The following is a 26,866-nucleotide window of genomic DNA, read 5'->3' as shown; positions in this document are numbered from 1 at the left end:
AATATATATATATATAATATACATGCAATGAAAATGATAAAATAAATTAAAAAAACAAGTTATACACTTAATTGCTTAATTAAAAATTTTGCCAAATATAATTATATATATGCATTTTAAAAAAATACAATTTATGGTTTAATTTGATTTAAAAATTATTTAAACTATAACTCAACCTGAAAAAACAATTTGAAAAATTTCAATTAAAATCAAACCAAAATTTTGAAACAATTTGTTCCAATTTTACGATTTAAACCAACTGGTATACCTCTATCCCTTTCCCGACTCCCCTATATAAGGACCCCCACCCCCACACTCCCTCCAAACCAAAACTAAATTTCTCTTCTCAACAACAGCAAACAAGCAATAAGCCTTCTGTCTGTTCAACTCAGTTTGATCCTCTTCTAAAACAGTATCGTCCTTTAGCTTACTCCAGAACACAATCACAAACACTTCCACTTTCTCCTACGTTTTCAACATGGAAAATTTGTTTCGGCTTGTTGATCATGAAGATTTCTTCTCTCGTAGATGCATTTGGGTTAATGGTCCGGTCATAGTTGGTGCTGGACCATCTGGGCTAGCCACAGCTGCTTGCCTTAGAGACCTGGGGGTGCCCTTTGTTGTCCTTGAAAGAGCAGACTGCATAGCTTCTTTGTGGCAGAAACGCACCTATGATAGGCTTAAGCTTCACCTTCCTAAACAATTCTGCCAACTTCCTAAACTACCATTCCCTGAAGACTTCCCTGAGTATCCCACAAAGAAACAGTTCATTCAGTATCTTGAATCATATGCAAATCATTTCGAGATCAACCCAAAATTCAATGAGTGTGTGCAATCGGCTAGATATGATGAGACCAGTGGCTTCTGGCGGGTCAAAACCGTATCCACAGGTGGCTCAACCAGAACTGAGGTTGAGTACATTTGCAGGTGGCTTGTGGTGGCTACAGGCGAAAATGCTGAGAGTGTTACGCCAGATATTGAAGGATTGGCTAACTTTGGTGGCGAAGTTATTCACGCTTGTGATTACAAATCCGGCGAAAAATTTAAGGGAAAGAACGTGCTAGTTGTCGGTTGTGGCAATTCTGGCATGGAACTTTCTCTTGATCTATGCAACCACAATGCCACACCATCAATAGTTGTTCGTAGCTCCGTAAGTGTCTTTACAGTACTTGTGTTAAATCTTGGCAAATATGAATACAAAGATAAGATTCTAATGGAGTTTGCTCTGGTTGTGGTTTACAGGTACATGTCTTGCCAAGAGAAATTTTCGGGAAATCAACATTTGAATTGGCAGTCTTGATGATGAGATGGCTCCCTCTTTGGCTTGTTGACAAGCTTTTGTTGATTTTTGCTTGGTTTGTGCTGGGAAACATTGAGAAATATGGGCTAAAGCGGCCATCCATGGGTCCACTACAGCTGAAGAACACTAAGGGAAAGACCCCTGTACTGGATATTGGTGCACTAGAGAAAATCAGATCCGGTGAAATCAAGGTAGTTCCTGGAATCAAGAGGTTTTCATGTGATCAAGTTGAACTTGTTAATGGTGACAAGCTTGATGTTGATTCAGTTGTTCTAGCCACCGGATACCGCAGCAATGTTCCTTCTTGGCTTCAGGTGAGAAAATGTTCTAAATTCCTGATATAAAAATACAGTTTTGACAGTTGGGGTTTTATTAAAAAAAGGATGATTGAAGAAAATGTCAGATAGTGAATATTTATGATTTAGTCAACTATATGTGGACAAATGAGCTAATCTTGTTTTGGTTCTGATGATGTACAGGAAACCGATTTCTTCTCAAAGAATGGATTCCCAAAAGCACCATTCCCAAGTGGGTGGAAAGGAAATGCAGGTCTCTATGCAGTCGGGCTCACAAGGAGAGGGCTCTCTGGTGCATCCTCTGATGCCGTCAGAATAGCACAAGACATTGGCAAGGTCTGGAAACAAGAAACTAAACAACAGAAAAAGAAAACCATCGCTTGCCATAGACGATGCATTTCACAGTTCTAGTTGTAAATCATAGCTTGCAGAACAGCTAGGATTTTACTTTTTTTTTTTTTTTCTTAGTAAGGTTCATGCTGTAAAAGAAAATATATTTACTGTATTATACACAGGAAAAGAAAGAAACAGATTGCACACTGACAGAGCCCTCTCCAGGGGCCCAAGTTTTCAAATGTTTGGGCATTTTGTAAGGATGATGTGGCTTTATTCTTCTTTTTCCTTTTAAGTCTCAGATAGTTTTGCCATTTGTAATTCAGACTTGAAAAAAATTTAATGATAAAGAGTTTACCCACCTCTAATTCAATTTTTCTATTCTCTCCCTCTCATAATCTCATTATCAGTTCAAGATTTATGAATGGTTATGCTAAGAAATTTGTATATGACTTATCCACAACTATCAAGAGGGATTCAATATTACTCCCCAATAAAGAAGAAAAAAAGGCAATCATAAGTCATATTACATAAAGTAAAATGAACAATAGTAAATCCAATAAGCTTTATTTTTTCTTTTGATCATCAAACAAACTTTAAAATCTGGTAAATCCACAAAATTAGTTGAGAATTGTCTAAAGAATCAAATCTGTTTTAAATTTCAACCTTTTGGCAACTATTGGTCAATGTAGTTGAGGAAGAGTGTTCTTTTTTTTCTCTCTCTCTTATTTTCAGAATGCTAGTTCATTCATGTTTAAAATGAGGCTGATTATCCTGAGTGGACGTATACAAATACTTACAATGCCCATCAGACTCTTTTCTAGCAAAGTCCCACTGATTCATTGCTCCTGATTTACAACTTGCCTATAAACACCTATGATCGGATGAGGATCCATGGAAGACAATGTAACGGATCTCCAATTCCACCGCACCCTTCACCACCTTTTTTCTCTCCAATTCTACATAAGTATTCCCTTAAATATTATGATCTTTTTGTTCGACCAACTTACTGAATTGCTTAGAATCCTTGATTCCTTGCACATGGTTAGACTTGGGGCCCTAACCATAAATAAAACACTCGAGCATAATTACAGTTAAATCTTGTCTGTACAACATATTTGCAAGCTTTAAAACAGTTCACCAGACCTTGCTTGAGAATGAGCTGTACAAAAGAGTTTAATTACGTAAAATAACTAACCATATACTAAAACAGTAAAAAGGCTGGCGTCGCCCGGACTTGAACCGGAGACCTTCAGTGTGTTAGACTGACGTGATAACCAACTACACCACGACACCTTGCATTCTAAATTTCTACTCAAAAATACATCAGCGGCTTACCTAAAGAAATTTATCAACCTAATGGGGTTATCCATGTGCAGTTGTGCTTCATTTGCACCTACTTCATGTGTAAATGTGCTTGCAGTTTGGTACTTGTTGTTCGGTATTCTTATTAAAATTGCAACGGATAAGAGTGTAGATCAGCAAGTTATTATCCAAAACTTATGACAGAACTCCTAAACTCGTTTTCATGATCCACAAATATTACTTTTAGAAGTCCAACATCAGAATCTTGTTTTTAGTGGAAGTCACATTCCAAGTTCCCTTTCTCCATACTCGTCTCAGAGATGATATGAAATGGCAACCAAATACAGTTTTACCGGAAAAACTTTAGAAATGTGATAAATTTTGATAGTATGGTTTATTTTGTCAAGGACGTGACAAAATATAGAATCGCAAATTCCGAACCATGATAGAAACAGAGAAAGAGGAATATAGAAAATATTAATAAGATTTGTAATGGGATACATGAAAGTAAACAATAAAAATATGCTGTGTAGAAAGGGGAACAAATACGATTTGGTTCCATAGGCATGATATGGTTCGACTCTGAATGCAATTTCTTTTAAGATATGATGAATGACAAACTGGATATTAGAGACTCCCACGAATTGTGTTCTACTTTGTTAAGCATTTTAAAGGTTTCCAAATTAAAGCTTAGGTAGCTATTAGGAGAATTTTGAAAAAACCAGTCTATGGACGGCCCACAAATGAGTTGCAGTCGGTTTAAATTAGTGCTTTATGGGGCCGTGCCTTTACACTCCCGAGCCTAGAAAATAGTTCGCATTAGTTCCCATGCTCCTGGCTCATAACATACAAGAAGACTTCTCAAGAGCCATCTATTCTATATCTATAAATGCTTCCACTGTTTTCTCATTGTTTCCACTGCGGCAAGCGGTATAATAGCACACGGAATGGCTACCATTTTCTCTAGCCACAATACCATAACAAGGACCCATTTTTCTTCAGCTGACTAAAAGCATAATCTAGTATTTGATACTTTTCACATGGCTATGTCAACCAGATATTGCGAGGGTGGGCCTAAATGAAGTATTTATACTTGATTGATTGATCAATTTCCAGATGATTCAGCATTGAGGTGCTGGGACTCATATCACGGGCAGCAGTTGTTTTGAGTCCACTGGGCTCGTAAAACTACCTAAAATAGGCAATAAAGCTTTCTCTCCTGGATCAATCAATTATTTCCTCTTAATATTCTGTCTGTATTCCTTCTGTCTCAACACTTGCGATTGTTTCCTCTTAATATTCTTTCTGTCTTCCTTCTGTCTCTACTTTAAGGACACTTACATTGACTCTACCAGGGATGTCTAGTTACAATGTGGAATTCGTTGTCATCTAAGACACTTGGATCTTTTCCAGTTATAGACCAGCCCGTTAGTTACCTTTTTGCATTTAATTCCATTGTCGTTTGCAGAAAGATTCCAAAGATTCTTAGTATAAGATCACATTCTTTCTTCTTATGCACTAATTCGACATCCACAACTAGTTAACTGTCTCCAAATTATTCACTTTTGTATTCAAGGTGAGTAATCTTCTTATCATTCAGGTTTAGGGATTTGAGAATGGAAGAAAAGATGGGAAGACTCAACCATCTTCCCAAAAGAGATGCAGGGCGAGCGGCGGTGGACGAAGCGAAAGCAATGTTGGCATGAGCAACTTCTTAACTGCTACAGTTTCAACTCTTGTTAATAGTTTAGCACGTTCTTACATTGTTACTAATACTTTGTGATTTATTTCATGTATTCCATGTTTCAAATACTAGAATAAATATCTGACAGGCCTATTGATTATAACAACGGATTGTAGAGTTGATCATTTAAACCTTTCAATTTATAATCATGGATCTCAGACCTATAATAGGGAGATTCCCAAAACTCACAAAGAAAAAAGGAAATGAGTTGGACAAAAAGAAAGGAAGGCAATAGGCATTGCAATGCGAAGAACTTTGCTTGGAGAAACAGAAGGTACCACTAACAAAAGTTTCATAAAGGAATTGGAGCGGGTTACCATGTGACAAAAGATCTTTTTTCTAAAAAAATTCAATTAAAAAGAATTAGGAGAAGAAGAACCCATAAATAATGAAAAAGAATGAAAGACAATTTTGAATCGACTTTACCTATAAATAAATGAGTTATAAATAATGTAACTATAAATCTCATAAAGAGTTTGATTTTGGCTCAAGATGAACGGTTTCCCAAAAAAGATTAGGTTCATTGAGTAAGTACATTCAACAAACTCCAATAACCCAAGCCATATTGTGCTGAGTACCGGGGCCACAGAAAGATATGTTTCTAGAACTCGCATTTATAACCTCACTGTCATCCTTATCCCTGACCAACTGACTTGAATATCAACATCCACAACCGGATACAGATGGTATAACATAAAACAGCAATAAAAAGCTGAACTCCCTCAACCAAGCCAAGATCTCTAACTGACATGCCAAGCTGTCATAGCCCACCCCATGTCTTGTCATATCAGGGTAGAAAACTACTGGCAATAGAAGTTTACATGTTTGAAGAATTGAACGGACGGGAACTGACTCTATGGTGTGGGATGTCAAAAGGGATGCAGGATTAAAAGAAGAATAAATGAACCCACCTGGGCCCTAGCGCTGTCTTGAGGGAAGAATCACAAAAGTGCGAACTTTGACACACTTTAACGTACATCCTATTTTCTCCATCACTGAGTATATCTGTTTATGCAATCCATACACATAGTTGATATTTATCTTTTTATCCTTATCAATAATGATATTATATGATTGATTCGAAGATCACAAGAATAGACTCAAAGGACTTTTCCTAGATATCAAAACAAAATAAATAAACAACTATAGCAACGAAATTATTAAGAGAGACTTTGTAGGAAATCCTTCTAAGTTAAAGTATCTTTTTTGTGTTTTTAAAAAACAAACTGATCAAATGCTTCCTTTTTGTTAAAAGAAACGAAGAATCTTATCTGAAAGTGGAGCTAAAGTTCTTTTCGCATTTCTATTGATTTCAACCAGCAAATAAACATGAAAATACTTTATGCTGTTTAAATTAGTTTTTAGTTGGCGTACATATATTCTCAACACAGCATCAGCTCAAAAAGAAATTTTGCAAAACTATGAAAATAATTGAATTAAAGAAAGTAAACAATAATTTTGATTTAAGAAATTCAAATTACATTTATAAATCAATCATTCTATGAACAAGAAAGAGCGCATCAACTCGTCTACTAAGAATCTTTGAGGGTGATTATCCAACTATTATGTATATTTATCCAAAGATTCAAAACTCCCTAAAAACACAAACAAACAAATAAATAGAATCATTATCGAGCAAATTAATCAATTGAACTATTATCACCAAAACTTCATATTAAAAATAACGAAGATGAAGAGCATAAACTGGCGTACCACAATTTGCAAAGCCAGATCACTGTTGTGCGATGAATCAATTGTACTTTCAGCCTCTTTTCATGCCTTACTTCTCTGCTTCTCCATTAAAATGCTATCGTTATTGCTTTGAGTGCTCACCGGCGACCAACTACTTGCTCGCAAAAACTGACATGGTTTAAATGGAGATTTAGTAAAATATTCAAAATATAGCTTCAATTTGGAAAATCAATTAGAATAGAGAGAAACAGACAAATTACCAGAAAATTAAACGACTTATTCTTCATTCATAGCCAGATTTTACTGATGATATTGTAAAATTTCTGCAGAAGGGTGATGTTAAAAAAAAAAGGAGCAGAGCGTAACGTTTTGTTGAGTGGAGATATTTTAAATTTTCAAGCTGCTATAGCGTAGCAGGCAAACATGTGTTTTTAACTTTGGCGGGAAACCTGCTCCACAAGTCAAATCAAAATTGGAAAGACGGTCAAGGTAACCCGAACCGGATTAGAATTTGGGCCATTTAATGAATCCAGGTTGGTAAAGCGGTAAATTATACTTCAAATTAAACCATCATACATACGGAACCAGAATACTCTCAACCAGAGCAAAAAGAAAAGAAAAGAAAAGAAAAAGCAATCCAATCACACCTTATCTCATCAATTTCAATTCTCTGCTCCTAAATCCTTCCTGCAGTTTCTCTTCTGTCTTCTCCTTCTGTATCTTATATCTTTAAACACAATCACATTATTGCGAACGCCAATAAGCAGTGTTCGATAACAAACTTTAACATAATGGCAGAAGAAACAGAAGGTCGCTCTCGATTCAAGCCATGGCTTCTTCGTTTGGCTATAGGAGACCGTGAAAAAGACTGGCAATGAGAAACCACTTGTTGTTTACTCTAAAACTTGGTGCTCGTGAGTTTCGATTTTCATCCATGTCAATTCCAACCCATTTTTTTTATTTTATTTTACATTTTGATTTGATGAAGATGTATTTGAAACGTGGTACTGGTAATTTTTGTTTTGAGGGTACTCTACTTAGGTGAATACTTTGTTCAAGAGACTTGGCGTGGAGCCATCGGTCTTTGAGTTAGACGAAATGGGTAAGGCTGAGTTATGTATTCTAAACATAACTGCTTGAAGCAATGGAGAATATTATCGTTACAAAGTTTTATATTGGTTTTGTTCTTTGATATAAATGCGATTAGTTTAGTGCGAATGTTTTTATGAAACATTTTGATGTTCATGATCATCAAAGAGGCATGCATATATTAGAGAAACAGTTGAATGAAATATAGATCAGTGATGCCTATCTTCTTTACCAGTTCATATATTGTAAACTGAATCTTTGATTAGAGATGAGAAACGTTCTGCTCTTTGACGTGTAATGATTCTCAATGTTGTTGAATGAGGGCAAGGACCCTCTATACCTCTATGCAGAACTTTGGCATACACGAAACTCAAAGCCAATGATTGCCACATGATCATATGTTGCTAATTTGACCAAACTCCATAATGCCGTTATGATCAGAGCCAATTATAGAAGCTAAACTAGTCAGCTCTCATAAGAAATCAATTCAGTCATTTTAATTTTCACAAACACAAAATATAATAGGTTATGCTTTCGCCTTTTGGAAAAGTCTTATATTATCAAGTCTCCAGTGCTCGTTGGACTAGATTTCAGCTAGGAGGTTGTTCTTGCCTTCTTGGCAATGGTGCTGACAAAAGGATGTGAAAGTTCATAGAAAATTCCAAATTATTGGTTTTGGTTAAGTAATGACTTAAAATGAAACTGAAGCATAGATAAGCTGACTATGCCTTGGAGTTGTAGTGAGGTTGATACAAGCCAAGTGGAGCTATATGCTTCAACTTGTGTTTACAGTTGTGTGATCCCACTATTTCTAACATGATGATGTATAATGTGGTTAATTTGATAGTTGAGCCTGAATACATAATTAAAATGATCCTCCAAATGGTGTAAACTTTGGTTCAAAAGATTGTACTTTTCAGTTTAATTATGATCATTTTAGAAGCTGATGAATCTTAAGTCACAGCAACTACTTGAAGGCTGAACCAACATAATATTCTTTAGGAAGCACTCTGTACATTATGCTATAATTTTTTTTTCCTCATGTACTGATTTTCATTTTCTATGTGAGTATTGCTAAAATTCTTTGTTCTATTCCATGACCAGGGGGCTAACACATTGGTGGTTGTACAGGTACCTTTTACATGCAATTTCCTTCTTTTGTATTGGTATCCTTCTGAAGAAAACTTTCAACATTTTGTGTTTGCTTTCTGTGTGCAACTTTATTTATCCAATTGTTGCTACTATATTTATTATTAGAGATGCATCTTAGTTTTTTATTGAGGTGGTTTCTACTTTCTATATGACCTCATAAAGACTACCTCTTTTAGTCATTACTAATTTCCTAATAGGAAAAATGTATGATCTTCCAGATGATTTTGATTGAGGTGGTTTCTGCATGACCTCATTTATCGTTGAAATTGAATATTTATTAAACTCCAAGAAGCAGAGCACAGATGACTTTTATGATGAAAAAGATTCACAATCTATGGGCAGTAGTAATCTATGACTATGATGTTGCTGATACAATAAACTTATTCCTTAGACGTTTGAAATAGGACAGCAATTCATTTTGATCTGGGAGGTTCTCTTTAATCTCTGGTACCTGCTTAAAATTCTCAGTCCATGCCTGCAACTTTGGGAAGCAATCAGGTTCCAGTAGTTTAACTCCAACCGCCTCTTCCATGGCTCCCAGCCACTCAGTTAACCATCCAAAAGCTAAATCAGTCAATCCAATTTTGTCACCTCCAAAGTACTTTTTCTCTCCAAGGCTATACTCTTCCAAAATTTTCAACAATTCCTTGGCTTCTTTTGTGGCCTTCTCTTGCTCCTCACCAACCGTGTGAAAGTATGCGAAAAATGTCGGAGTCTGGACCATTCAATACAAATTACATATAGTAAAAAAATTTCTTAGATGTTAAACCCAGAAGGGGCTTTACATATGTGACATCAGGTTTCTTATTACCACTAGAAAAAACAAAAAAAACAAAAAAAAACAAACAAACATATATTAACGAAAAATTATGGGTTATGAGATGTGCTTACTTTGTCTTCGCCAAACTTCATCCAGAACCGAGCCTTCCATGTACTGGAGAATAACCATAGACTCTGCTATTGGTCTGCCGTTGTGAACAAGCACAGGGACTTGTTTATGAACTGGGTTGTATTGGAGAAGCAAATCACTCTTGTTATGAAGATTTTCTTCCACGTATTTATAGTTCACTCCTTTGAGCTTTAGAGCCCATACGACCCTGTAACAATATGAACTAGGCCATGCTCCTAGTAGCTGCACTTCGTCCATGCTGTGGGAATTTGGTTCTTTCTCCTCCTCATCCCTGATAATTCATTTATACATGATTGAATGCGATGCTCGTGTGAAATTGTGGTTTGTTTAAATTATTATTTGAACACCCCATTCTTATTAAGAACAGTATAAAATTATTTTTATTTCTAGAAATGCTTCGACTTTAATCATACGATTCAAAGATGGATGGCTCATTATTCCACGGTTGATGAGGAACAATAATATTTTATAAAGTAGTATTTCCCATGTAATTTTATTAATGAAAAATGACCATACATTGTCTACTATATTTCCTCTATTTTGTTCACTTTTGTCTTTGTCCCTCCAAATTTTGATAGATATAAAAAAGGAATTAATTAAAATACCTTAATTACAGGGGGTCTACATGATAGTAACTATAATTTCAGGGATTATACAGATATAATCAAGAAAATAGATTTTACCAAATTTTTCCAAATATATATAGAAACTTTGGCCAATGTTGATTCGTCTCATCTTCACTTGTCTCACCTATCAAAGTCTCAGCCTAGAAATCTTCTATATGTACCGTCCTCTCATGATAGTGGTTTCGGAGTTTAGTACTCTAGAGCTAAATGCTCTTGGTGATATATCTTTATGTTAAGCCATATTCATACAACTACAAAGTGACATATTTTATCTGTAAATGTTTATATTTATATGTATGTTAGATAAATATCTTTAGAATAATAAAATTGTGATGAGACCGAAGATCAATATATATTTTAATCATGAAAACCCAATGAGCATGTTGATGATTATTATAGAAATATTTATAGCCTAATATTATCATGCTCTAGCTAACAAAATATTTTATAAAACTATTACCGTGTTGGATAATTGTTCTGAAAAGTAGTAACAAATCTTACATATCAAAGTTATTTGTTACAATCAAGTATAATATATAGGTGTATTTTGACAACATATTCATAAGAGTAACTCATCAAAGAAATTCACATAAATGGTGCCCTAATGTTTATGAAAAAAATTTGTTATTGAACACTGAAAAAAAATGATCATTCGATTTGAAATCATTAGAATGTTTTATACACTAATTAACCTAATTTAATATAAATTTTTTTTTTTTGTGGTTATCGTGAGAATAATCATTGATCATGTCAATAAGTATAATGCGACCATGATAAATCAATATGAGATACATCATTTTCGACATAGGGGCACAAATATCTCACCGCGTATTTCCCTTATGCTAATGTACTAAAAATCTACTATCACAGTGAACATAATGTTGTATGTTGCGGACATGTTTTTGTTTAGAAACTACCATAAACATGACTAGGATGGAGAAGAAAGAAGAATTCACTAGAAGAATATAATACAAATTCCTGGCAGGCACACACACGAGCTTAAGCTAAGGAGACGAGAATAATGTGAACAACTAAATTACACAGCTACTTATTTCCTCATTTAACTTCTTCAATCTCATCCAATGCGTAGTTGTTTGTGGATACATTTGCATAATTAACCTTGTTGAATCGAACCACAACTGGGTAACGACTCTTGGGATCCTGCACAACAAGTCAGCTCTAGACACCCGTAAAAAATGTATGAATGTTTTATTTAAGACTTAAAAACATAAAGAAATCTGACCTGGTCAACAGCTACAACAGATCCAATTCCGTTGTACCAGTAAGATTCCCTCCTCAGAATCTTCACCTGTTAATTGAAACCGTAACATTTTTAAACTTATTTGTTGTTAATTGCTAGGTGTTAAAGCTGAATCTGAAGTGTTATCAATTCTACTAATATCTTTAAACCATTGACCAGTTTCCAGCCACGTGTAGTTAAAGATAGGTGCAACTCACCTTAGTGCCTCTCTTGGGTCCAATAGGAGGTGGCTTGGGCTTGGGAGCTTCACCTTCAGCTGGGGCAGCGGTTGTCACAGGCGTGGCAGCTCCCTCTTCAGCTGCTCTTACAACAAGCCTTGAGTTGCCGGCGGTGGTGATGGTGTTCTTTGAAGGGGAAAACACCATGTTGCTCCTCGAAGCTGAGTTTGCATTGGTGGCTACACTGTGTGTCAGCAAAAACCCAGAGGCAGCAGAAGCCATGTTGCAGCTAGCCATACTATTACTATGCCTCTGTCTATCTGTGAGTGTGCGCGTTTAATTGATGAAGAGCTGCAGAAAGTAGAATAGGGCAAGGACAACAGCAAAGTTTGAGAGGCTTGAAATTAACTAAAATTTTGTGTGTTTGGGAGGGGAGAATTATCTGATCTTTGAAAGTGGAATCAATGGTTTCCTCCACTAGGATGCTGCCACCTCTGTACCATATCCTTTTTGTTTAGATAACGTGATTCTGCTACAGCTTCGCAAAGTAGGCTCACTAGATCTACATTCAGAATAATTTCCCGGCAAAAATATCTGAGCCTGGTGGGGTCAGGGCTTTGAGAGGAACCACGTTGAAGTCCAGACTACATAGTCAAAAGCCCACATTTGAGTGGAAAGCCCACTAGCCCCACACCCTCTTTCTCACTTGCCATTTCGGCGCCTAAATGTCTACCGCTCCATGGCGCAAAAATCTAAATATTTTAATTTTGTCATTTTGGTAGAACATAAAAAGCACAAGTTTCATTTATACCAAGAAAATGAAGTTACTTTCGCTTTGTACCATTAGTGATTTGATATCAAAACAACTAAATTTGATAAATTAATATTTAGAGCATGAAAAATGAGACAGCACTACTAAAGTCGTTTTCATTTGCATGTGCACTCTAAAAGACCCCTTTCAGAAAGATAAAAGGGTTTGTTAGATAGTTGGGCTGGCCCATTATTACTTTTTTTTTTAATTTATTTTTTAACAATGAAAGGATTGGTCTATATCGATTAAACAGGTAAATTTAAAATATAATGATAAAATTTATAATTATTATATTAGATAAATCAAAATTTTATAAATGTGGTAGAGATTTGAACTCAGATTTTATTTTAAAAATTTTAAAGCTTTATCAATTTTGTTAATCTTTGAAGTCTGCTTATTATTACTTTTGGCTTCAATTAATAGTTCAAAATTAAAAATTAACATTTTGTTGGAAAGTTAGTGACCTTTTTGTATCTTTATTTGTAATCTTATATCGGATTCTCGTGAATTAACAATCTATCGAAAGTTAATCCTAATTAATTATTATTAATAAACCACTTCTAATTTTATTTGCGGTGGATTCATAAATTGAGCTATATTAATAATAGAATTGAATTTTAGATATTTGATGTCACATTATTTATCACCCCTAAGTACTACCTCGCAATTTTTTCTTTTATCATATTTATATAAATACTATAATAGAGCATTTAATTCATATTTAGACAAAGTGTTTATTAAGATATGAAATGAGGAGCAGCTTGACTGATTATTCGATTCTTACATATTACATTATTGAATGGTGGGCAGTGCGCACTTATTTATTTCACTTCTCACCCGTAAAACTAGAAGAGATCCTACCCTCTCAATAAATGAGAAGAAGAGTACTCTATAGTTGGGATTCTGAATGTCAAATGTTAGTGCCATTTATTACAAGATAGTTATGGTGGTAATAGAGAGATTCTATTTATGGAAGAATATTGGTTTAAAATATATTTTATAATTACTCATAATTTACTTAAATTAATAGTTATAAATTTGATTATTGAATTTAAAATTTTATTTATTTAATGTGATTAATTTGATTTTAAAAAGAATTCTAATGTAAATAATATTTTTTATTATATATGTATATAAACTTAAGTTATTTTTATTTCGCTCAGTTTATGGGCTACAACTAGAGGTGAATATGAATTGAATTGGATTGAAACATTTTTTATCTCAAGTTTGGCTTCAATAAAAAATAATTCGGCTTAAATTTGATTCGAATATATCAAGCTAATATTAAAGGTGAATTAAGTTTGATTCGAATAAAAATGATTCTCTTCTAATTCGGTTTAAGTTTGACTCGAATTTATAACTCAAATTTATAATTCATTAATAAAATGATGTCGTTTAATAATAATTTAATATAATTAAAATAAAGTTATAAACTAAGTTAGAATCGAATCAAATTATCTATCTAGCTTATAAACTAAATTTTTTATAACTTAAATTTAATTCGATTTTAAAATGAATTAAACCTTTTAATTTAAATTCAATTCATATCTAAATCGAATCAATTTTTAAATCCGAACCTTGGACTCCTGTCCAGCCCTAACTGTAACATCTGCCGTTTATGGTAACGGTGGTCCTCGGTAAGCCCTTCCTATCCCTTAATATCACTGTCACTATCACTATCACTATCGATAACAGCTTAATATACCATCCTCCTGGTCCTGGTTTTCTACAAAAACAAATATGGATCAAACGTACGTACCTCACAATTATTATCTAATTTTTATTAGTCAACCTCAGCATTCAGAATTTTAAGGGGCAACCATTAATTTAATTTTTTGAATGAACGGTAGAGATTGATTTGTTTTTATGATATTAGTAATACTTTACCACCGTCAATGCCGCGTTGGTTGGGAACGAAACTTATAGTTTATGTTACTTCAATTAAGTAAGACGGTTCTTTCGTGCGTAAATGTGATCTTATTTTATAAGGAAATAATTGATTATATTATTTTGACCCGTGGGGTGGGGTGATTAAATTTTAATTCTTATTTTATTATGTTTAAATTTATTAATAAAATTCAAAAGTTTGAAACCTTATATTCATTCAAATTACAAGTAAAGTTGTGGTGATTGCACATATTATTAAAATAAAAAGTTAATTATGATTGGATAGTTATTGGATAGTTGTTGATTAAAGCATCTTTGCCTTTTAAAAAAGTTATTACTATAATTATTAACAAATATTTCATCCTTCTCTCCGTAATCGAAAGTCGTAAATGAATCACAATTTAACAAAACATTTTCATGTCCGTGCAGAGTCGGTGGCGCAGACTAGTACTGGAAAGCTAAAGCCAAAACACTTACACTTTCTCTCTCTCTTTTTTTCTCTCTCGTTCACACTTCACGCGCAGACACGCTCTTCGCGTAGAGGCTACCGACTTCCTACTGACGCTACATTCCGGCGAATAACCGGTCACATTTCACCGGAATGTTAGTTTACTTTCTCTAGGTCGGCATCGACGTCTAAAATGATTCCTGCAATGGTGCCGTTTCAAAGTGTGTCCATTTTTTAATAGTTACATGTACACCTTACTGCTGGTCTTTGTCGCTCTTCTTTGAACTGCAAATCGAATCTAATTCTGTTTCTATCTGTGGATTTGCTTTTTGTTTTATTTTCTGCTTTTTGGAAGCTTTTTCCTTTATCAACTTCCTTTTATGCATAAACCTCTGCTTTTTTGTTTTCAATCTACAGTCTTTTGATTTGTTTTCTTGAAAAATGCGGCCGTTGGTTAGTGTCTGATACTGATTTACAAGCGTATTTCTGAATGCTGGTGATATATTACTTTGATCAGAGTATAATGATGTAATAAAGTAGAAGTGATAGCTAGTTGGAGTTTGTTCCGGCTAGTAGTGACCACTTGTGATTTATCATATGAGAATGTCTCTGAATTTTCGGTCTTAGAAGTGCGAAGATTCTATCTTTCATTTTTTTTAAACTCAAACCAAGGCTATTGTTGTCAATTAATTGGCTTCTTCTCTTCTTTGAACTACCGGCTCTATTTTCTTTCCATAAATCGCTGCACCTTTTGTCACTCGGGATATCACATCTGTATCATTTTTATTTTTGACTTTTTGACCTTTTTGGTAAGCTTGAAGCTTAGAGTTTTGGCAATTAAAGCGAAATTATTAATTATTATTTTTAATTTAATCTGAGCGGCCTGTTTTAGTCCTTTCGTTTGTTACTACTGTTCAGATTCTTTTTGTATATTTGTTGCATTTCGTTTGATTTTTTAACATTGTGTTTCGCAGGTGTGAAAATGAGTAGGATTCAGAGTCGAAAAACTCAGAAAATAAACGTAGATAAACAATTTGCAGGTGCAGGATGCCTGGGAAGAATGGTCAACCTTTTTGATTTGGGCACAGGCGTCCCTGGAAACAGGCTGCTCACTGATAAACAACATCACGAAGGTGAATTCTTTTTCTATCTACTATTTTTTCGTTTTTTCCATGGTTGACTAAACTTTTATTGCCTTGAGAAAATGTCTGCATCTGATGTCTTTGAAGCATAAGTTGCTCGATCCTACTTCATTTATCTGTTACTTTCGTGATCATGCGGGAGAGTGATGGTTACTGTTTGGCTGTTTTGATTGGTCGTTAATCATGTATTGTTTTCAAAATAGGCTATTATTTCATTTTCCAAATAGAACTGCGGAAATTTTCAGTTTTTCTCTTTCTTTTTCGGGCTTTCTTTTTTTTTTTTTGGGTACATGTCAAATTACTTATATTACATTAGAGAATTCAGTTTTCTTCTGATTGCTTTTCCTCCTTGCTTATAATTTTGGATCAAGATTAAATTATTTATGTTTTACGCACTGTCTCCAAATGCAGATAGTTATCTTGGTCTCTTGTACTTTACCCACCTCTTTTTAGCTTCTCCACCAGAGGGATTGCAAAATCATATTTACTCATAAAAAGTCTTGTCTTTTTGACACCTGATCACATTTTTCCAGCACGGTTGTTATTTATCTCATGGTATTTTTTGTTGTACATTCTTCAATTATTAAATTAATCCAAGATGATATTAACATGGGGGTGGTTGATTGGCAGGTGTTTCACTCTCAAGAAGTCGGTCAGATGTCGCAAGGATGTCACCTTCTGCAGATCAGATAGAAGATAAGCTGGTAAATTTGGGTATTACTTCTTGGTAATGTGTAATTATATAGCAGTGAGAAAGCAGATTCAAAGCACAGCTTGTCTATTTTGCTCACAATTGCATTATAATATGATATACTCAACTGTCCTGATCTGTTGCATTTCATCTGGTGTGCAGGTTGTCTCTGAGTTTAGGAGAACTTCTTCAAACAAGAAAGCAAATGGTACACCCATGAAAACACTTATAGCCCAAGAAATGTCAAAAGAAGTAGAGTTCAAGCATAACCAGCCCAATCTAGTTGCCAAGTTGATGGGTCTTGATGCCCTTCCACATCAGCCTAGTTCAGCTGCTCAAAAAAGTCATTCAAAAAGTTATTCACGACATTCTCCAAGTCATTCGGCGGTACCACTGGAATGTTGGGAGCAAGATCATGGATTTCTAGATGACAGAATGCCTAGTAAAGTTCATCAGTTTCATGAACAGAGTGATTGCAAGCATGTTCATGAAATCTGGCAGCAGTCTCAACAAGCAAGTTATTCAAGAGATAGTTCTTTGCAGAAGGGAAGGTATGATGAAACTACAAGTGAGAAAAAGATGGCTCTTGTTCGTCAAACGTTCATGGAAGCAAAACGTCTAGCCACAGATGAAAAACTTCGCCAGTCCAAAGAGTTCCAGGATGCATTGGAAGTTTTAAGTTCCAATCAAGATTTATTCCTTAGGTTTCTGCAAGAACCGAACTCCTTGTTCTCTCAGCATCTATATGATTTGCAAGCAATTGCTCCACCTCCTGAGACTAAAAAAATTACTGTTCTTAGACCGTCGAAGATGGTTGATGATGAAAAATTTATAGGATCAAGAAAGTTGATTGATAAACAATCCAGTAAACCAGCCCAAGTGGTTCAAGCAACTGGACAGGAAAGCAATAATCCTGGATATTCCCCGGTTTTTGCTAATCATAAAGTTAATGAACATCCTACTCAATCTACAAGAATAGTGGTACTGAAGCCAAGCCCTGGGAAGACTCATGACATTAAGGCTGTGGTTTCCCCAACTTCCTTATCCTCGAGAATATCACATAACGAAGATTTTTATGAGGAACCTGAAGATGGAGAGGTTCAAGAATCGGGAGACGTAGGGAAGGAGATCACAAAGAAGATACGTGAATATCTGATGGGTCATCGAAGGGATGAGACTGTACTTTCTTCTGTGTTTTCCAATGGCTATGTTGGTGATGAGAGTTCGTTTAACCAACCAGAAAATGAGTATGCAGCAGCACATATCATTGATTCAGAAACCATTTCACCAACTTCTAGGCATTCATGGGATTACATCAATAGGTTTGGTAGCCCGTATTCTTCTTCCTCCTTTAGCTGTGAATCATGTTCTCCAGAGTCATCAGTGTGCAGAGAAGCAAAGAAACGACTTTCGGAAAGATGGGCCATGATGGCATCGAATGGGAACTTTGAGGAACAGAGACATGTCCGGAGAAGCTCAAGCACATTGGGGGACATGCTTGCCCTTTCTGATACAAAAAAGTCAGTGAGATACAAGGAAGAGGTTATTAAGAATGAACAAGAACCAAGAGTCCCGACTTTGTGCTTAACTAGTGATCTGAATACAGAAGAAAGTGAGTGTGAGCCTCTTAAAAATCTTATGAGATCAAAATCTGTTCCTGTATCTTCCACAGTGTATGGTGCCGGGCTCAATGTTGAAGTAGCTGATCCTGGAGCTGGCCAAAAGCAAGTTCCTAAGCAGCTGACAAAGACAAAGAGTGCAAAATCATCTCTAAAAGAGAAAGTTTCAAGCTTATTTTTTTCAAAGAGTAAAAAATCTACTAAAGAAAAATATAGTGCATCACAATCTGAAGAAGAATTTCAGTCTGTCACTGCTGAGGCCCCAGGGTCAGCAGGACATATTCCTGTAATGGTTAGCAGTGATACATCTCAATGTGTTAACACTAATGGCCTTGGAGACTGTTCTTCTCCTGGTCTGTATCCATCAAACAAAACTTCCTCTCCAGATTTAACTGACATGAGCTGCATATTTTCTCGGGAGGTAGGCATATCATTATCTTTCATATTTTGTTCATAATCTCACCTTATATGCTTGTAATTGATGATTACTTGCAACTTTTAGTTTTCAGGTGTAGTGAGTTAAGTTTGGTCCAATTGTTTTTCTTTTTATTATTTGGTCAGAAGCAGTATTAGCAGACGTAAAAGTTGTGAGGTATTATGATCATATAATGCCGTGAAAATAAATGCATGCTTTTGGAGTGGCAATGCACTATTGGCTACATGTATGATCTTTTCTGCAGGTGAATTTTGAACCATTATTTGATTGCTTATCAAGAATTGTCCTGTCATTTTGTAGGCAGGATTATCTGTATCAAAACCTTTGATGCCTGGCACTGTTAATGAGAATCAAGACCAGCCAAGTCCAATCTCAGTTTTGGAACCCCCATTTGAAGAGGATGACAATACATTTCCAGAGTCTTCCAGCAATATCAAGCCAGAGCACCGAGGTATCTACCTAAAAAGTTGTAATGAAAGTTCAATTGTATCATTCTTCTACATCTTATCTCACTAACTTTTTTTTTTTTTTGGTTTTTGGTAACAGGAACAGTGGTGTCCTGTAAGCCTCACTTAATTGACAAATCACCCCCTATAGAATCAATTGCCCGGACCTTGTCATGGGATGAATCTTGTGCAGAGACAGCCACTGCCTATGCACTGAAAGCGTCATCACTCTCAGGAGCTGAGGAAGTGCAGGATTGGCTGTTCTTTGTCCAAACACTATTATCAGCTTCTGGTCTTGATGGTGAGTTGCAATCTGAAACATTTTTTGTCAGATGGCATTCACCTGAAAGCCCATTGGACCCATCATTGAGAGAAAAATATGCTAGCCTGAATGAGAAGGAGCCAGTGCATGAGGCAAAGCGAAGACAACGTAGATCAAACCGTAAGCTTGTGTTTGACTGTGTGAATACAGCATTAGTTGAAATAACAGGTTATGGGTCGGAGTCAGACAGGAGCAGTAGGGCTGTGTTGTGTAGCAGGGCTCACAACACTCTGGCAGAGAATCGATCACCCATGGTGGTGGACCATGTGTTGGGTCGGATGAAGGAGTGGTATATTAGTGAGGTGGGAGATGTATTCAGTGAGAGTGGGAATATCAACAGCCTGGTGGTAGAGGGGGTGGTGAGAAAGGAGGTTTTAGGGAAAGGGTGGGGTGAGCAAATGAGAATAGAATTAGATAATCTGGGAAAGGAGATTGAGTTGAATTTGTGGGAAGTGCTTGTGGATGAGGCTGTGGTTGATCTAACAGGTGGTGTGTTATGACTTATGAGGTTGCTTCTTCTTCTTCTCCTTCTTCTTTTTTTTTTTTCCGTAACTGTTTATCTAAATGATGGCTGAATTTATGTATTTCATTTTGAACAATGATGGTCCCACTTGGCTTACTCCTACCTGCCATATTTGTTTAACATTATCATCAATTGCCCTGTTATATATAAATAGTTTAGTTGGGGGTGGTTGTAAGTGTCCCATTGATGACAAGTTTGAGTGATTAATATTAATTGGATTTATTAGTTTTATAATTGTCAAGAGTAAGACAAACCCATTTTTGATGAAGCAGAAGAGTGAATACAATTGTATTCCTTTGCTACTAAAATGACCATGATGATGTTCTTTCAGAATTTGATTTAATCCAATAAGGAAAAGTGGCGTCCCTTCTGTTCTTCCAGTGCGATGATTGAGCTCAGCTTTTACTATTCCCGTGCTCTGTTATTGCCAGACCTTCTCTACTTCGTTACTGCACTAGAAGGAATCGACCCAAAATTATTAACGCTTTAGCGTCAAGGAGATTCAGATTCTGATCCTTCTCATCCTCAATCTTTTTGCTTATAAAAACATATAAGCGATTCCCTCTCTTACATTCTCGAATAACTGAGTCATTGAATAAATATTGCCCCAATAAATTTTCTCATTCAAGAATGTTAGTTGTGCTTCTAGTGACCTCTAGCGCCGCGGCGCAGACACAGTACGATAACATTGTAATTCGTTACCTAGTACTGTGTGAATAAATGATTAGAACAAAATTGGAGAAAAATATCTTAAATGGATCCTACCTTTAAATATGTTAACCAAGCCCAAAGAACTTATTCCCACTCAAAGGGCGCGCTTTTCCTACATTTTTATTTTTTTAATTATGAAAATTTTATTTACTCATATATTAAGTAATTAAAATTAATTAAATTTATTAGTTATATCATTTTTTTAAATATTAAAAATTAAAATTTTTTTCTAATTCAAAATTTCAAAAATAAAAACTTTTTTTTAAGGTTTTCAATTTTTCAAATCTAATAAATTAAAATTAACAGATTTATTCACCCATATATAGATAAATAAGATTTTTAAAATTAAAAAATAAAAATTTAAGAAAATATTATGCTTTAAATGGGAATAAGTCCTTTAGCCTAAAAATAAAAATAATTCCATTTTGTAGTATTGGTTGAAATTTATAAATGTTTGATCCATACTCACCGAAGCATATGATGGAGAGAGGACACGGGGGGGAAAAATACGAGCCAGGAGGAGCTCAATGATTAAAGAATGCATGAACTTGAAAAAAGAAATCAAATAACCCAAATTATTGAAAAAAGAAATCATGACAATTAGTCAGGTAAATTTGGAGCTGATTGGTTATCATGATTACTATTGTTTTGGTTGATGATTTGTCCTACTTGAATCTTCTTCGGAAAACTCTTTGTCTTGTCGCCTCATGCATAAATCTTCTTTGGCGAAGTCTCTGATAATTATTGAGCTCATAACACGTGACAAGTGGTGCTTATATACATTATCCTTAACAAGTAGGATCATGATGTGCATATATAATGTGTGTCTTCTCTTATTTAATCTTTATAAAGCAATAAAATTAAGATTGAAGTGAGGGAAAAGAGATCCCGCGACATACTTCACAAGTGCATGAAACTGAAATTGAATCTAGGGCCATATTTTTGAAGCGGGTAAAAACAAAGTATCATACCCACCAAAAAATTGTTATTATAACAGTAAATAAAAACACTTTCAGACTTAACAGATAACAAAATTAATGAGACATTACAGTTTTAATAAAGAAATTTGGGTCCGATCATTATATCCTAAAATTACCTATCTAATCGATATGGGTGAGATTCCCATTTATTCAAAAAGAGAAAAAAGCACATTTGACCACAAAGGACAAGGATCTTGCAACTCATTTAATATATGATTTCGGTAAGAAGCTTTTAAAATATACGCAGAGTCTCTTCATGGTTCTTTTTCTTTTTGTTTTTTAAGATAGATTGTTGTATTTTGATCCACACTACTTTTGAAAAATTTATGAATTGCACCTTATGGAAAGAAAATATTGATCTTTCAGAAATGAAATAATGAATTATGCCCAATTAAGATTTTCTTTTAAGGAAAAATGTAAGAAAATATCATAAAACCTGACAGGCAGAAGATCCAAATTCTGAAGAAGAAATATTTAATCAATACAAGCAGCCTGTAAGTAGATAATAGTGCGAAAACATAATTGGTTCTATTTGTTGGAACAACGGCATATGCCAGTATTTTATGCTATGCATGCTTTCTAAATCCTCTTTGTGATAAACCATTCACTTCTTTTTTTAAATATCGATAACCCATCGCATAGAAGGAATTGAAATTCCCTTGAGTTTTAACAGATTCCATAAATCCTGGAATTGGTAGTTCTAAGATATATGCATATTATCTCACTCCAACGAAGGACAAATCTCAAGTGGGTTTAAGACAGATAGTCAGACACAACTCAAAAGGAGCTCCTTTGGTTTACCTAAAAGCTCAAAAGGAATTTATAGCTCCACTCCTGACTCGCAGCCCAATATCTATGACTCTAACCATGCCCATTGCTTCTATAAATTATGAATCTAACATTATATCTATGCACCACACCAGGGGAGATCTAACCCTACTTCATCACCTTATACAAACGATAAATCTTATTTTTTTGCAATATTCAACTTAAAGGGTAGGTATTACAGAGAAGATGGAGATTTTACATGAAGCTTTGTTCACAAAGATAATACACAAATTGAAAATTAATAACCAACACATGCACTTCACGATAACAAAAAATAAAGAATCCTTTATAACTCATTTTGAAAACACATATGGGCACACAGAAGTTAGTCAAAAGCAGAAAAGCAAAGAATTAGAGGCAGATTTATACTCAGTCAACTGAAAGCAAACAACAAATTGAAAGCCTATATACATCACAACTTCTCAAGAAATAGAAAACAAAAAGAACAAAGAATTAGAGGCAGATTTATACTCCAGAACCAATACATTGCTTGCAAGGCTTTCAGCTTTTCCATGCGCTGCGAGATGGAGAACTTTCTAAGATTCATTACTTGGATTTCATGCTTCCTGATGTGTTATTCACCAAAGAGGATTTATCTCCACTGTTCAATCCATACTGCAGCAAAAATACATGGGAATTTTAGAATTTGTACACCAGGGATACCCATATGAAATCATACAAGTAAAAAGGAAAAGGTAAAAAGGAGGTCGAACCTAAGTTAGTGGAAAAAAACTAGAATAAGATTAGATAAACAAAATAAAAAGGGAAACAATACTTTCCTACAATAAAACTATATAGAGAGAAGTGTGAAACAATAGTTGCAATAGTTGATCACTAATCAATTGTTTCATGCTCTGAACTGTACACATTGTTCTATTCAGAAGGTATCCATTGACAATTGCAACTAAGATTGTGCTGCTGCCAAATAATAATCCTGATAATTGCATATACTATGTCACATAACCAAATGTGTTGTGTGTGCGTCTTGCTTCAGGAAGCCTCTTCACATGGCTGAACTCATATGTCAAGCTAATTTTAGATAGTGCATGCTCCATTGAAAGTTATACACATGCCAAAGAGAAAAAGAAAAGGGAAAATAATTCTATATAACTAATCTATTAGCCTTCTTTTTTTTTTGTTTTAACCTTTTTGTCGGGATCTACTACTTTCACTTTTTTAAATCAAAATGTCTACAGCATATGTTTGTCAGTCAACCTATGAGAGACCAGCAATTTGAAACAAGATACCTTTTCTCTTATCCTTGAACTCCAGGAGTCAGAATTAGTTGAACCAAATGTTTGGCTTGATTGTGAATTCAGGAGTGGCTCCCAAGTTCTACCCCTTGCATTTTCATAACCATCCTCTTCATCAAAATTGGTTCTTTGAGTGGAAACCATGGCTCTAAGAACTAACGCTAGTAGTAGAGAAAGTGCCTAATATATGACATGGCATAAAAGGATCTATTAGAGACAACACTTTGCACATCGACTGACAAATATAGCCAGACATAGCAGTTAAATGATACATGATAGCACTGGTTGATGGTTATTCCTTTCATCTGAGAATAAAAATGTGATCTTGTAATGGGAAATATTCAAGGATAGACCTCTTCGTCAGAGTATAAGAATAACAAAAAAGATGAACAGCAATAATTAAATTATATGAAAAAGATTACTTTAGTTTTTTCCTTGCTGTTATTATTTCTTATAGGTCCATATTACAATACACAGATCTTCAATAGACATGAAGTATATCTTTCTTTCCTACTGATGATAAGTGGACAGATTGAACAAGCATTTCCCTGTGAGAGGATGGCTTGTTCTAGCACCAATTCTCAAAACAGGCAATAAATGTTTTCTATAAACAAAAATGACACTACTCATTTAAAAAAATACAAAAATTAGAACCATAAACTAAAGATGAACAAGTAAGATATTATTAAGCAGCAATTCACAGAATTGTTTTATTATTCAAGTCATTTTTTTGCGAAGATCATAAACTACAGGATACCTGAATAATGACCACTGTAATGCCAACCCATTTACATATACCAATATTGTCTTCAATGAAAGAATGGATGCTGTCAAGTTCTCCAGTTGGGTCAGATGGAAGATCCTGTCAAGGAATGATCAAACAATTAATTAGATAATAAACAGGATGAATGCCCAAGGAGCCAGGTATAAGTTAAACTTAACAATAAAGAGAATCACCTTTTCCCATTGATGATCAATTGCAATAAAGGCCACAAAAGCTGCTTCTAGTAGAATGAATATGGTTTTGAGTACAGCATACTGGTATTTCAAGAGTTTAAGGGAAATTCCAAAACAACTGGCATTAAATGCAGATGATGCAGATGATGGAGTAGCAAGATGGATTATAATTTTTAAATTTTCAATTTCAACACTTAAAAAACTGATTAAGTATAATGCTACTGGTAACACAGCTTGTTATAGTTAGATATCCCAAATCTCTAATCTATTCCTCATGAAGTCCAAAAGATGAAGAAAATGACTGAAATCTCTATGTTTTGTTGTTTAGTTTTCAATAAATGTAATCTTGGCTCCCTAAATTAATGGCTTGCATTTGTCAACAGATTGCTAGTGTCTATTATTATGAGGGGATTATCATACATAAGATTCCAATTCTCTGCCTAATTTTCTCTACTACCACAGTAAAATATATAAACTTACATTTCCAATTTTAAAACAATCAAACACTCACAGCAACATATCCCAATTTTAATTAAAATCCAACCCGTTTTATAAGTTCACATTAAAGTTAATCTAAATAATAGCAGACTGATTTGCAATCCAGCTTAAGCTGAAATTAACATGGACAGTGCTACATTCAGGCAGGATACCAAACAAAGGCAGCAGCCATTTATGGCTTCAGCTGCAATGCAACCAATCAAAGTAATGCAACACAACAAAATGCCCACTCCCATAAAAGAGTATATGAACCTGCCAAAAGAAACAAGCACAATATCAGCACCTGTATGAACCCCAGGCACGCACTGAAATAAATAACCAAAATTCCAATAAAAAAAATTTAAAATGCAGCAGATTTATTTGAATGAATTTGCAACACAATCTCCAAGTCATGAGGTACCCTAATCTGACAACTCTCATATTTAATTACTATTATAAAAACAAAGAAAAAATCACACCATCCACAAAATCATAATTAAATCGTCTGTTTAAAATCATTAGTGTTTGCTTAAACAATTTATCATTGTGGGCCTGGATAGAACAAATTACCACAATAATTAGTACTACAGCATCGAATCAGATTGTGAGAAAAAGTTACCATAAAAGTCATAATCACAGCATTAAATTCAACGCAATAGAAACAAACCCAAACTCAAAACTTAGCATTAAATTCAACGCGATTAAATTCAATGCAATTGAAACAAAGCCAAACTCAAAACTTAAAAGAGTACCAAGGCGCTGGCAGCTGGATTGAATTCAAATTAAACCCTAACCCGTCATCGAACCCGGAAACCATGATATTGAAGGGAGTGGTGACCTGATGATGATCATCTGAATTCAAAAAAATATAAAGAGAAGAAGAAGAATCCGGAGAAGGAGCTGAAGGAGCGGGAGGATAAACGGGGACATGATGATTCCATCGGTCGAGCATCCATATTGAGTAAATTATTACCGATACTCCTATGAAAGCTTGAAGGAAATTTAGGGATTTCAAAATGAAAGCAAATGAAACATGGCAACAATTTCGTTGCATTTCTGCGTTAATTTCTCAATTGAAACCCTAAACCTAAGCTTTCTCGATTTCTTCTGTGATTAGCGGATCGAAAATTAAAATGTTTTTCGCTTTTTTTAAGGATTTGGCTTTTCCTGTTTGGGTGATATTTTTTCAGACAATCTTTTTATTTTCTGTTTTGTGCCGTGCCAAGAAGAAAACTGTTTTTTCGAGGACGGGTAACTTTTGTTTGAAGCCGCACGGATGTACACTTTCCAAAGGGCAACAAAAGTCTTTACTTTTCAAACAAGTAATTATCAGCTAGAATGTAAAAAAATAAATATATCAAAAAATCCTCAGTTCAACTAAAAGATTTTGCTTTTGGCCCATTATGAGCCAGGAGACTTGTCCTAGCTTGGTTCTGGCCCAATAATCCTCAGAAAACCCAATGGCAATC

The 26,866-nt window shown here is 34.8% G+C and overlaps 4 protein-coding genes, 1 long non-coding RNA gene, 1 other non-coding gene and 1 pseudogene across 12 annotated transcripts; 3 read left to right on the top strand and 4 right to left on the bottom strand.

Moving 5' to 3' along the window:
* The first annotated feature begins 367 nt into the window (after positions 1-367).
* Positions 368-2,045, top strand: LOC123224426 (probable indole-3-pyruvate monooxygenase YUCCA8). Its single transcript, XM_044648080.1, is given in 3 exon segments — positions 368-1,238; positions 1,241-1,614; positions 1,780-2,045. Coding segments are annotated over 3 exon segments (1,362 nt in total). The 5' UTR covers positions 368-478; the 3' UTR covers positions 2,008-2,045.
* Positions 2,046-3,151: 1,106 nt separating this feature from the next.
* TRNAV-AAC lies at positions 3,152-3,225 on the bottom strand. The gene has a single exon. It is a non-coding gene; the product is annotated as a tRNA-Val (tRNA).
* A 4,027-nt stretch (positions 3,226-7,252) lies between these two features.
* LOC123222435 lies at positions 7,253-9,133 on the top strand. Of its 2 annotated transcripts, none has more exons than XR_006503631.1 (2): positions 7,253-7,772; positions 8,891-9,133. It is a non-coding gene; the product is annotated as an uncharacterized LOC123222435 (long non-coding RNA). The 2 variants fall into 2 exon arrangements; XR_006503630.1 differs by having other exon boundaries at positions 8,864-9,133.
* A 45-nt stretch (positions 9,134-9,178) lies between these two features.
* On the bottom strand, positions 9,179-10,355 carry LOC123222432 (annotated as a pseudogene).
* Positions 10,356-11,381: 1,026 nt separating this feature from the next.
* Positions 11,382-12,354, bottom strand: LOC123222434 (photosystem I reaction center subunit IV B, chloroplastic-like). Its single transcript, XM_044645195.1, has 3 exons — positions 11,906-12,354; positions 11,691-11,756; positions 11,382-11,608 (listed from the first exon to the last, which is right to left on the bottom strand). The coding sequence occupies exons 1-3, from the start codon at positions 12,161-12,163 to the stop codon at positions 11,504-11,506; spliced, it is 429 nt and encodes a 142-aa protein (XP_044501130.1). The 5' UTR covers positions 12,164-12,354; the 3' UTR covers positions 11,382-11,503.
* A 2,580-nt stretch (positions 12,355-14,934) lies between these two features.
* LOC123224172 lies at positions 14,935-20,425 on the top strand. Of its 6 annotated transcripts, none has more exons than XM_044647743.1 (6): positions 14,935-15,167; positions 15,987-16,145; positions 16,785-16,858; positions 17,008-18,885; positions 19,201-19,351; positions 19,447-20,425. In XM_044647743.1, the coding sequence occupies exons 1-6, from the start codon at positions 14,954-14,956 to the stop codon at positions 20,166-20,168; spliced, it is 3,198 nt and encodes a 1,065-aa protein (XP_044503678.1). In that variant the 5' UTR covers positions 14,935-14,953; the 3' UTR covers positions 20,169-20,425. The 6 variants fall into 6 exon arrangements, with proteins under 6 accessions (XP_044503678.1, XP_044503681.1, XP_044503679.1 ...); XM_044647746.1 differs by having other exon boundaries at positions 14,971-15,186; XM_044647744.1 differs by having other exon boundaries at positions 15,027-15,233.
* A 2,550-nt stretch (positions 20,426-22,975) lies between these two features.
* LOC123222454 (tetraspanin-18-like) lies at positions 22,976-26,703 on the bottom strand. Its single transcript, XM_044645233.1, has 6 exons — positions 26,150-26,703; positions 25,571-25,670; positions 24,921-25,001; positions 24,721-24,825; positions 23,958-24,143; positions 22,976-23,325 (listed from the first exon to the last, which is right to left on the bottom strand). Exons 1-6 carry the CDS (start codon positions 26,449-26,451, stop codon positions 23,257-23,259), a joined length of 843 nt encoding a protein of 280 aa, XP_044501168.1. The 5' UTR covers positions 26,452-26,703; the 3' UTR covers positions 22,976-23,256.
* Between the last annotated feature and the right edge of the window lie 163 nt (positions 26,704-26,866).

This window comes from Mangifera indica, chromosome 8, assembly GCF_011075055.1.
Source record: "Mangifera indica cultivar Alphonso chromosome 8, CATAS_Mindica_2.1, whole genome shotgun sequence".
NCBI classification, from domain to species: Eukaryota; Viridiplantae; Streptophyta; class Magnoliopsida; order Sapindales; family Anacardiaceae; genus Mangifera; species Mangifera indica.
Note: the sequence above shows the minus strand (reverse complement) of the source record. Positions and strands in the feature narration are given on the sequence as shown.